The sequence below is a fragment of the Loxodonta africana genome, chromosome 4, assembly GCF_030014295.1.
Source record: "Loxodonta africana isolate mLoxAfr1 chromosome 4, mLoxAfr1.hap2, whole genome shotgun sequence".
NCBI classification, from domain to species: domain Eukaryota; kingdom Metazoa; phylum Chordata; class Mammalia; order Proboscidea; family Elephantidae; genus Loxodonta; species Loxodonta africana.
Genome location: NC_087345.1, coordinates 7,241,736 through 7,254,420, shown reverse-complemented (window position 1 = coordinate 7,254,420; position 12,685 = coordinate 7,241,736). Strand labels below are relative to the sequence as shown.

The window sequence follows — 12,685 nt, the reverse complement described above, 5'->3', positions numbered from 1 at the left end:
GGTAAAGTAGAGGGTCAGTGAAAAAGAGGAAGACCCTCAATGAGGTGGACTGAAAACACAGTGGCTGCAACAATGGGCTCAAGTATAACAACGATTGTGAGGATGGCACAGGACTGGGCAGTGTTTCATTCTGTTGTACGTAGGGTCGCTCTTAGTCAGAACTAACTCGACGGCATCTAACAAAAACAGATAGCAAGATATTGAAGACACCTTATTAGTTCGCTTATTACACCTGTTTAAAATCAATATATAGAAATCAATAGAAATTATCACTGAAAGACAGTAATCATAATATCACTAAGACTATTATTGATATAAGTACTAAAATAGGAAAAGTTAATCATGTTAGATAATTCAGTAAAGTTAACACTGGCACTCCCCACCTCTCGTAAGAATAGCCTTTTGTTTTGTGTTAATTTGCAATTCTGGGCATTCCAGATCATATGTGTTAACTGTAAGTAAATTTGGAAAAAGACAAGCACTTTTTGAGAGCTATTTGCCAGGCACTGTAAGAACATTTTCAATGTTATTACTTCATTTAATTCCTACAGTCCTACCAAATTAAAAAAAAAAAAGGTACTAGTATTTCTCCAATTTTAGATGAGAAAATTTAAATGAGATGTTTAGAAAGTTGCCTAAAGTTACATAATTTGTCACTATGTAGTTTCACTGGTCTGACGTCACAGCGTCTATGTTACACTTCATCATGAACGTAGTAAAAAAAAACACTATGTCAGATAATTTGAGGAAACACATACTATACATACAAAGGCAGGGAAGATGGAGGCTCAGCAAGGACATTTATTCCTATCAAGTGAAGAAAAATTTAACTGCTTTAGGACACTATTGTTGCTGTTAGGTGCTATCGAGTCGTAATTTCCAAAATATAATTCAACACATTGGGAAATGGTACCAAGTAATTTCTTAAAAACTCAACTGAACATTATAAAAACTACTGAAGCCATAACCACCTGAGATGATGTGTTGGTTTTCCTTATATAGGAGAACACATGACAGTGTATCTAAATATTTGCGTGGTGTGTAACATAAGCCAGTTGTATAAATAATATTTGCGTGGCGTGTAATATAAGCCAGTTGTATAAATAATATCTGCGTGGCGTGTAATACAAACCAGTTGTATAAGTAATATTTGCGTGGCGTGTAATATAAGCCAGTTGTATAATAATATCTGCGTGGCGTGTAATATAAGCCAGTTGTATGAATAGTATCTGCGTGGCGTGTAATATAAACCAGTTGTATAAATAGTATCTGCGTGGCGTGTAATATAAGCCAGTTGTATAAATACTATCTGCGTGGCGTGCAATATAAGCCAGTTGTATAAATAATATCTGTGTGGCGTGTAATATAAGCCAGTTGTATAAATAATATCTGCGTGGCGTGTAATATAAGCCAGCTGTATAAATAATATTTGCGTGGCGTGTAATATAAGCCAGTTGTGTAAATACTGCCTCAACTTATACAAAAGTGCCGCTCGAGCCTCTTTTCCTACCTTCCGTCTTTCAGGTCCACCAAATGCAATATGCCTTGCTTCTTCCACCGTCTCACAGACGAGGCCATTCCCACACACAAACTGAATCACTTTCTTCAGCTGAGGGAACTGAGTCTTTATAACATCTATCGCCATTTTACAGCCTTTAATCTCTCTTAATCTTTCATTGATTGGTTTGATCTGAAACGTTTAAAAAATACTTGTTACAACAGATGCACTAAGAAAACCCAAATACCCATTACATTCTTTCCCACAAAACACGAACAGGCCTGTGTGCTGTTAAATTATACACAGATACGCTTGGTAAGGACCCGAGGACTATATCCCATCACTGTTTGTTTATTAAACAAAACAAACAAGAAGAAAACACTTCTTCAGGAAGCAGAAGAGCTAAGTTCCAGACTTCTCTGTGCTAAGCAGTTGGTTAGTGCATGAGAGGTACTTCATGATCTCAAAACCGTAAGATCCCACTGAGCTATGTGCCAAGAGTGGCTCGACACTGCAGCTGAAAACATCATTTTAGGCTTAAATGGTCAGGAAAGCCTTCAGACCTCCTTGGACATGACTTTTCAGTGGGGTCTACAAATAGATTAGAAAGTATCCACATATATTACTGAAAAAAAGCAAGTATGATCTCATTTTGTAAAGCAAAGCAAAACAAACAAAAAATCCTGTCCATAAACAAAATGTATATGTATGTGTCCTTGGGAGATGTTATGGGGTGCCACGACTCCCAGCGACCCCACGTGTCGGAACAGAACCGCCCCAAAGGGTTTCCTAGGCTGTAATCTTTACAGAAGCAGATAACCAGGTCCTTCTCCCACAGAGCCACTGGGTGGGTTTGAACCATCAACCTTTCAGTTAGCAGCCAAGTGCTTAACCTTTGTGCCACCAGGGCTCCTTACTTAAGAGTACAGCTGCATATCAATTTGTTTGTGTAGAGGTCCTCTAAACAGCTACCATTAAGGCACAGGGACTGGGCACTGAAATGGGTAGGAGTATTTCCTTTATACCTGATACACTTCTGTATTAGATTTTTTAAAAAAATGCCGTGGCTTGGAAAAAATCTCCAGTGAGGAATAAGTAAAGCAGGATTTTAACAGGCAGATGAATCAGGGTAAGACGTTTCAGTGGGCAGAAGGTGAACGCAGAAGCATGGAAATACAAAAGGCAGGTCTGGACCCTAACTGCAACAGCAGCCAGCACTCACTGAGCACCTTCTACATGCTCGGCACCGTGCTAGGTGCTTCCTGGGTACTAAGTCCTTGCAGTAAGGTATGTACTCATGCCTCCACTTTACAGATGAAGAAACTGAAGCTCAGGAAAATTACAGATGAATGAGTGAGAGCCGAGTAGAAGTAGCGCTCAGATTCATACTCAGGTGGGTCCACCTCTAGGGCACGTGCTCTTGACGATACATACTACCTGCAGCTCAGGGTCTTGACTGCTGGACCAGAGAGAGCACTTTCTTTAGTAGGTAACGAAAAATAATCACGGAAGGATCTCAATCATGACAATCACAGAGTCCCTCCCTCAGGCATTTAGACTCTGTATATTCTAAGACCTCTCAGTACATACTTCAAGGCTCAAATTTACCCTGCTCTGCCAAGAACTGACACGCTGGACCAGGTATTTACTATCGGGAGCCTGGGTTGGCATTTCCTCAGCAGACCATGCATCCCATCCTTCTGTTATTTGCTACTGAAGAGAAATGGATGGCTGGCGGGTAGGCAAAGGGGTGCACTGCTAGACCAACAGCCCCAAAATCACCGAAGTAGAACTACGGCAAAACTAGATCAAGAAGAAATGGCAGGAGGTCAAGAAAGATATGGCACCCGCTGGTAATATTTTTTGCCTGCCAGCTCATTAACACCAGCCGTCTGGGTGAAAGGCTAACTGCCATCCAAGCTTCAATTTTTTCATTCACTGCCATAGTTTTAGGCAGTGAAGACAAGATTTAACAGACGAGATTTTATCACTACTAAATACTGGACATCGTGAATTTCTTACATCAAGGTAATCTAGAGCAAGGAATGTCTCAGGTTCAGCTCTTTCCTCTTTCAGAAATCGAATGCAGTCTTTCGCTACCTTTTCAGAGGCGACCACAATGGCAACCATGTACCGACCAAATAGTTTGGTAACAGCCAGCTGGTATTTCTTATGAATAGGATGGCACAGGTCTAGCAGTCTTCCAAACTTTGCAGGTTTTAAAAAAGGAGAGAAAAGAAAAGATAGTAATGAGTAACATGATACTTCATCGTCTGCTAAGGCAGCAAAGAACAGAGACCAAAACCTCATTTTATAAAATTGTATGTATCAGATTTTAGTAGACATTCCGCATTCAATCGGACTAATTTTCATTACAAAATGACTATTTAGGTTGTTACAGTGTGATATGACACTTCGCTTCACAAAAGAGGAAGCAGGAGGCACTAGCCTTACTAAAGCACTAAAATATTTTATAAAGCTACAATAATTAAATAATATTCACTCATCCATCATGGTTAAACGAGAACGTGAGGCGCCTACTGGGTGCAGGGAGTGAGCTAGACACTGGGTAAGATTATTGAACAAACATGCTCTCTGACCCCCAAGAGCTTTCTGCTAGTCAGGGAGACAGGCATACATGACCAATCACTGAAGGCACGTACAATGTACAACGTGGAGTGATAACAGATGCAGGGACAGAACAACGTACAACGTGGAGTGGTAACAGACGCAGGGACAGAACAACGTACAACGTGGAGTGGTAACAGATGCAGGGAGAGAAAATACAGAGCGCTATGTGAGTATATAGTGGGGACTGGTCTGTCCTGAGAAGTCAGGGAAGGCTTCCCCTGAAGAAGTGTTATTTGAGCTGAGGACCAATTAATTAGACTGAAGTTCAAAAACTTTACTAGAACGTGTCTGAATGCCAAGCATCCTGCATCGATGAGTCACAGACTATCTGAAGATTCAATTTCACATCTTTAGACTCTTCCTTCCGTCTGTCAGGCTCTACCACAGGGGCACCTTATATCATCTTAGTCGTTCATATTAATCATCTTTAATTGTTTAGATATCTTCTGCGTTAGTAATCTAGTTTTCAGCTGTGTAATCCATTCCTTGCTACTTCTAATTTATTAATTCAGTAATATTTTGTTCTTGATTTATTCTCTGAGCCCTACAATTTTCCATTTCATTTTATTCTGTTTTATCTCATCTTTGAAATCTGGTTTTATGAATTTAAGCTCTTATTAAATTGTCCATAGAATAAAACACTTGTGGGGGGTTTTGTTCTGTAACCTTCTTCCAGGCTGGGCTCTGTGATTTTTAAATGTTGTAACTACTTTATATTTATTCTTACATGTAGCTGCCATACCGATTCTTTTCACCTGGCTTATGCTTACTGTGTGCAGCTCTGTTCATTTTATTGGCTGTGAAGATCTTTTTCTTGACTCCCTTCCCACAGAACTGAGATGGGCCTCTGCTGAGCAGTAGCTGACTGATTCAGGACTTGTGTTCTGTCCACTTCTACAGCCTAAAGGCCTGGCAGGCAGGGAGGGGCAAGAGAGAGCTCAGCTAAAGCTGTGCATATGCTCTGTGAATATCTGACTTCTGTTCTTTCTTCTGAGTTTTTACTTAGTATCTCATACCAAGGCTCCTCTACCTTGTGGAAGGAGGACAGATCCCATCTGAGGAGAGGGCTTGGAAGTAGCCTGGAATTTAATTGGGAGTCCTCAAGCTTTCACTTCCATCTTAGAGCAGCAGAGGTTCATTTCCCCAGTTTAACAGTTTTAAATCCAACTCCCTCCAGTGAGAAGAGGAAAAGGAGTTTGCTTCTTGCTAGATTATGGAACGGTTGTTGTTGTTGTTATTAGGTGCTGTCAATTCCAACTCCTAGAGACCCTACGGACAACAGAACAAAACACTGCCCGGTCCTGCGCCACCCCCACAATCGTCGTTACGCTTGAGCCCATTGTTGCAGCCACTGTGTAAATCCACCTCGTTGACAGTCCTCCTCTTTTCCGCTGACCCTGTACTCTGCCAAGCATGTATCCTCTAACAGATAGACAGATTTGTTCGTTCTTTTGGTAGTCCATGGTATATTCAATATTCTTTGCCAACGCTCAATTCAAAGGCGTCAATTCTTCTTCAGTCTTCCTTATTCACTGTCTAGCTTTCACATGCATATGATGCAATTAAAAATACCAGATAAGAATTCTCAAGCAGTCAATTTACCAGTTTGGCTTCTGCAGGGTGTAGATAAGAAAGAACAATGGTATACTCAAACCTTTTTTTTTTTAATCCTGTATTATCATCATTTTCTGAAACTCAGGGATTAAGTTGAGCCCCTTTCCCTGTTTGGCTGTTGAACTAGTTTTCTCTTTTTAACTATTTTTTGTCATTTTGTTAGTGTTTTGAATTGAATTGTGTCCCCACAAAATATGTGTTGTAAATCCTAACCTCTATGCCTGTGGTTATAATCCCATTTGGCAACGGGTTGTCTTTGCTATGTTAATGAGACAGGATTAGTGTAGGGTGTATCTTGAGTCAATCTCTTTCGAGATATAAAAGAGATTAAATAAAAGGTAGAAGCAGAGATGGAGGAAAAGAGATGCCAAGCCACATGAAGATCGCCCAGGAGCAAAAGCTCACAAGAGACAAGGACCTTCTTCCTGAGCCAACAGAGAGAGAAAGCCTCCCCCTAGAGCTGGCACCCAGAATTCAGACTTCTACATATTAAACTGTGAGAAGATAAATTTCTGTTTGTTAAAGCCACCCACTTGTGGTATTTCTATTATAGCAGCACTAGATAATGCAGACAGAATTTAGTACCAGGAGTGGGGTGCTGCTCTAACAGACAGCTAAAATACAGAAGTGGTTCTGGAATTGGGTAATGGGTAGAGACTGGAAGAGTTTTAAGGTACCTAATAGTAAAAGCCTAGTTCGTCTTGAAGGGACTATTGGTAGAATTATGGAGATCAAAGGCAATTCTGCTGAGGATTCAGAAGGATGTGTAGAGAGCTATAGCAAAAATCTCTATTGTCTCAGAGAATACATATGGACCTAGCAACAGTATGTTGCTAGAAATATGGATGTTAAATGTGCTCCTGGTGAAGCTTTAAAAGAAAATGATGAACATATGAATGGAGAAAGGACAATGCTTTTTATACAGTGGCAAAGAACTTGTCTGAATTATGTTCAAATGTTTGGTGGAAGGCAGAACTTTTAAGCAATGAACTTGGGTATCTGACTGAGGAGATTTCTAAGCAAGATCTTAAAGAGGTCAACGTGGTTTCTCATAAAATGTGAGAGGAAAGAGATGGACTTAAAAATAGACTGAGCAAATTGAAAACAAAACTTAAGAGATTCGGAAAATTCTGTTATAGAAACTAAGAATGTGTCCTAGAATTTCCACCGAGGACACGGCTACACAATCTTTTGTTAAAGAGATTAAGCCTGTGGCTGATGGATCTAACCAAGCAGCACAGCAGAAAAATCATCAGCTTAGACTGATGGGGACAGAGAAAGAATGAAAGGAAAGAACACTGTCTGCCTCTTGGAATTCTACAGCCAGGAAACAGGCCCAAGGAGCTACATCTCTTGTCCTCTAAGAAAAGGGCCATCCCTGGAGCAACTCAGAGATCTGCAGAACTGCTGGAAGGAGCATGGGAGACAAGGCCTTCTCTCTGTTTCAAAGGGTGGACCCATGGTCTCCTGGGTCTCAAAAAGTGGGGCCACAGCCTCCAAGGTTTCAAAGAGTCGGATCTTTGCCAACTTGGTTCTGAAGTGTGGGGATGCTGTTAAGGTGTGCCAGGGGAATAGGGCCACTGCCCAAAGCTGAGGGGGCAAGGCTACGAAGCCCAAAGGGCAGAAGAATGGGGCCTACTGGGGCCAAGGGGATAGGGTTGCCACCCGAAGTAGGAGAATGGGGCTGCCCAAAGCCAAGGAAGCAGAGTTGCCACCCCAGTGGTCCTGGAAGGCGGACCTTAAGCCCAGGGCCAAGGGGCCTCTACCCAGAATCAAGAGAGCTTGGTAAACACCCAGAGTCTAGAGGGCAGGACCATTGTCCAGATGGTCTCAGGGAACAAAGGATTATTTTCAAGCCTTGAGAGCTAATGAAATTTGTTCTGCTGGGTTTGGACTTGCTTGGTGCCTGTCATCCCTTATTTCCCTATGATTTTTTCCATTTGTAGTGGAAATGTTTACCTTGTACCTGTTCTATCATTGTACCTTGGAAGGAAATAATCTGTATTCTAATTTCACAGGTTCACAGACAAAAAGGAATTTTGTGCCAGGATGGAATGCACCTAAAGTCTTACCCGTATTTGGTTTAGATGCTACAGAAGATGAGATTTTGGACTTGGAGTTGATTTAAGACTTTGGGAACAATGTGATGGGGTCAGTGTGTTTTGCATGTGGCAAGGATATGAATTTTGGGGGGTCAAAGGGTAGAGTGTCATGGATTGAACTGTGTCCCCTAAAAATATGTGTTGTAAATCCTAACCTCTATGCCTGTGGTTATAATCCCATTTGGCAATGGGCTGTCTTTGCTATGTTAATGAGGCAGGATTAGTGTAGGGTGTATCTCGAGTCAATCTCTTTTGAGATATAAGAGAGATTAAACACAAGCTAGCAAGCAGAGATGGGGGAAAAGAGATGCCAAGCCACATGAAGATCACACAGAGGCAGAAGCTCAGAAGAGGTAAGGACCTTCCTACAAAGCCAACAGAGACAGAGAGCTTTCCCCTAGAGCTGGCACCCTGAATTCAGACTTCTAGCCTCCTAAACTATGAGAAAATAAATTTCTGTTTGTTAAAGCCACACACTTGTGGTATTTTTGTTATAGCAGCACTAGATAAGACAGTTAGGTACTAGGGAAAGGAGAGTCTGTGACCCAGCTTTATTCCTTCCTCATTATCCAGAAGTCAAACCCATATTTAAGAGTCAGAAAGTCAAAAAGGATGCTATAAAGGAGCTAGAGACAGGGTGGCTAGATGCAGGAGGAAAGCCCAGAGAGTATAGCATCATGGAGGTCTGTGGACAAGTGTTTCACGATAGAGCGCGTGGTTAACAGTGTCAAATGCTGAAAACAGGTCATCACAAAAGAAGGACTGTGAAGTGTACACTGGTATTAGTGACAAGATAGTAAGATGCTAGGCCCCTAGTACCAAGGGAAATAATTCTGATATTGACGCCCCAAGCAAAAAGTTCTCTCACCCTATTTTGGCTAATAAGATACGCGAACAATATTGGATGTATAGTCAGATTTATAGAATAAAAACTAATTTTTCAAAAGTATGCCAATGATGTCTGTTGAAAAAAATATATTAAAATACTCTGTAACCACGAAGAACATGATGTTTGAGGCTATGTGTTTGGGGGAGACCAGGCTACCTCATTTTGGTCCTTTGTGGGTACTAGCCATACTTGGACTTTATATTAAAAAACTCTGAAACCACGAAGAACATGACGTTTGAGGCTATGTGTTTGGGGGAGACCAGGCTACCTCATTTCGGTCCTTTGTGGGTACTAGCCATACTTGGACTTTCTGGGTACTGTGTTCAAGTCCCTGCTTCTCCCCAACAATTACTTATCTACAGACACTAATGGATGTTATATATGTTTTACCCCAATTATTTGCTGCTATATTTTATATACGAATACACTTTCAAACACAAATCTTAAAGACTTCTTAAATAATACTGCTTCCTAATAATGGTAAAAATTTTAATCCCAAATAAGAAGATAATTGTTTTCCTCAAATAAGAAAGCTTAGCCTTTTTTGTTTTAATTAACTATCCATTTCTAATTACCACAGACTCTGGGTACAGCCTTCTGAGGTGTTCCAGAACCTCTGCTCTTTTTTGCTGGCGTTTTCCCTCATGCTTATCAATTCCAGCATTCTGCAGCTCACTTCTAATAAGATTCAGTTCTTCATTAACTTCAGACATTCTTGATTTTGCTTTTTTAATTTCATCCTCCAGGATTTCCTCTTGCTGTTTTTTCTCTTTCAAGCAATCACTACATAATAGCAACAACAAAAAACCACATAATAAAAAGAATAACCAAGATTTAGGAATTACGAGATAAAATAAATTCCTGTATAGCACTATGGAGGAATGGAGTCATGCTCTATCAATTTTTAAATAAAAAAATACAATAAAATAAACCTAAACCAAATATGGGCAAAAGAGATTTTGATAATTTTTTTATGGTCAAAAGATACATATTTGTGGGTATTGAAAAAGTAAGATCACTATAACTAATGCAATCATCGTGAGCTTAATAAGAAAACAAAAACCATATACGTTGCTGCAGAATCGATTCCAACTCATAGCAACCATATACAACAGAGTAGAACTGCCCCATAGGGTTTCCAAGGAGTGGCAGGTGGATTCGAACTGCCAGCCTTTTGGTTAGCAGCTGTAACTCTTAACCACTGTGCCACCAGTGCTCCAATAACAAGAAAATGCTGGTTGAAAAGAAATTCTTAATGGCAGAATAGTTAGGTTCTACAAGCTTTCATGATGTAACTTGTTACTTTTATTATAAAATATCAACAACCAAAAGGGATCTTTAAGTTTTAACAGTATTAAACATTTATATCTTTCAGATTTTATTTGTTATGTGGTTACCTTTAATTTTTTGTTACATACTATGAAATGATAAACAACAGAGTTGAGCATTATCGTATAGCTGGAGGATTCATCTGATGTACAGAGGTACACCAGACACTTGAAATAAAAAAAATCTGTAAGGGTTTTTCTTACTATACCTACATGCATGTCTTTGTATACTCCTCCAACTTCTCTATTCTCTTTTTATGGTCTTCTATTTGTTCATGTATTTGCTTTATATTTCCCTAAAATATGAAATAAAATTTGAAATCAGTTTCAACAATTCCAAACCATTAATTTTCACTCCCAAACTATAATATTGTTGTTATAAATTGGAATTATATAAAATATCACTCTTCAAAAATTTTTTAAGAATAAATTTTAATTTTGAAAAGGCAGTGTGGTGTAGACCTTTGAAATTACATGGATCAATGTTCCAATCCTGGCTCCACCATTTATGAGATACCTGATCTCCAAGAAGTTCACTCGGATAACTTCAAACTCCAAGGGGATTATCTTCATGTATCTATACACAGTTTTATCTGTCCCTCAAACTAATTCATTCAAGAAGTTATTTATTCACTGGCTAACATGTGCTAGGAACTAGAAGTACAACAATGAACAGGATTGAGTCCCTGCCCCCAAAGAGAACTGCCTGGTGGGAGAGAGAGACAAATAAGTTATTACGGTAGAGACTGGTTAAGTATTACAACAATATAGGAACTTACAGGGCAACTAAAAGGTTTGTGGGGAGAGCACTTCATGAAAGTCTAGCTCTATTCACCTTATCATTAAATCCAAACTCTGTGGTAGTCTCCAATTAGTTTCATGTTTTTACCCTTCCCCCCTTTATTCCATCCAGCGTACTACAGAACAAGGTCAATCTGTCTTATCTCATTACTAAATAATCTAAAACTAGGAGTGTACAAATGTAAAAAGGACAATTCATTTTCAATATACAACCCTAGGGAAGAGAATATTGGTTTTCAAGTGGAAAAGGACAAATATACTTAGGAAGATAATCACTCCATTCATCACACAAACTCACTGAACAAATACCTAATGTGTTAAGAGCCAGTTATAAAAATGAGGAAGACAAAGCTCCTTTTTTCAAGGAACTCACAAATTTTGAAAAGTTTCCATATTGAAAATCTACTACCTAAATTAATAATTCTATCTAGAGAGGAAAAAACAAGGTCAACTGGGAACATCTGCCTCTGTGCCTAAACTCAGGAAAGTCCCAGGGCTTGTCTCATGCCAGATGAGCCCCATCACAGTCATCACCTAACATCCCAGCTAGGCCTTAGGGGTTACCACCTGCTATGTAAAAGAGCTCAGAGACACATTTAGGTTGAGGAAGATACTTTACTGGAGAAAATGTCAAACACCTGGGTCAATGAGAAAAGAGAAAAACTGTCTTATCATCCCAAGGAGTAGTGTCAGGGCCTTTGTGTTAGTCATCTAGCACTGCTTTAACAGAAATACCACAAATGGATGGCTTTAACAAGAGAAAGTTATTTCTTCACAGTAATGAAGGCTAAAAGTCCAAATTCAGGGTGTCAGCTCCAGGGGAAGGCTTTTTCTCTCTGTTGGCCTTCTTATTAATCTTCTCCCAGACTAGAAGCTTCTTTGCCCAGGAACCCTGGGTCCAAGGGACGTGCTCTGCTCCTGGCACTGCTTTCTTGGTGGTATGAGGTCCCCAACTCTCTGCTTGCTTCTTTTTCATTTATCTCTTAAGGGATAAAAGGTGGTACAGGCCACATCCCAAGAAAACTCTCTTTACATTGGATCAGGGAGGTGACCTGAGTGAGGGTAGTGTTACAATCCCACTCTAATCCTCTTAACATAAAATTACAATCACAAAATGGAAGACAATCACACAATACTGGGAATCATGGCCTAACCAAGTTGATACACACATTTTTGGGGGGACATAATTCAATCCATGGCAGCCTGGGTGCTCCGCTGGACACATATTGGGGAATAATCAGACTACTTTGGTCTCAGGCGTTCTGGATTTTGGATGCCAGCTGATCACGCAAACTGTCTGAGAAAGCCAACTACTGCCCAGCACCAGAGGTCTCTGGACTTGTGAAAAGCTACAGCCCTTCTTGTCTGGGAAAAGAGTCACCAGTCCTTTAGGAAACTGAGTTTGGGTATGGGTCTTCTCTAACTCTCCACCATGGTATTTCATTTCTTCTTCTATTAAAAAAAAAAAATTCAACTAACACTTATTAATACCTACTAAGTGCAAGGTTCTACAGTGGACACTATTGTAAGTCCAGTAGAGCTGTAACAATTAGTAATTTTTGTGTAAGCTGATAAAAACCCTTAGACATATACAGATAAAAACAATGTATGACCAGATGAGCTTTCTTGAAGTGGGGTGGTAAGAAGGGGCAGGGAAGGCTTTCTGGAGTGGGTAATTACAGAATTTAACATGTGATATGAGTAGATTGTTCCAAAAAGAAATTAGCAAGCACAAAGGCAACAATCTCCAACGTGTGTTTGCAGAAATCAGCGTATAATTTCATGTGATTCCAGGGCTCTGATACAAATTACACAAGTGTTT

The 12,685-nt window shown here is 39.9% G+C and overlaps 1 protein-coding gene across 1 annotated transcript in view; it reads right to left on the bottom strand.

The window, feature by feature from the left end:
• SMC1B (structural maintenance of chromosomes 1B) overlaps positions 1-12,685 on the bottom strand; it is a 69,649-nt gene that overhangs the window by 38,032 nt on the left and 18,932 nt on the right. The window contains exons 8-11 of the mRNA XM_064283384.1: positions 10,276-10,358; positions 9,310-9,517; positions 3,521-3,706; positions 1,511-1,690 (exon numbers count right to left, since the gene is read on the bottom strand). Coding sequence (XP_064139454.1) covers positions 1,511-1,690; positions 3,521-3,706; positions 9,310-9,517; positions 10,276-10,358 — 657 coding nt within the window. The remainder of the gene's footprint in view (positions 1-1,510; positions 1,691-3,520; positions 3,707-9,309; positions 9,518-10,275; positions 10,359-12,685) is intronic.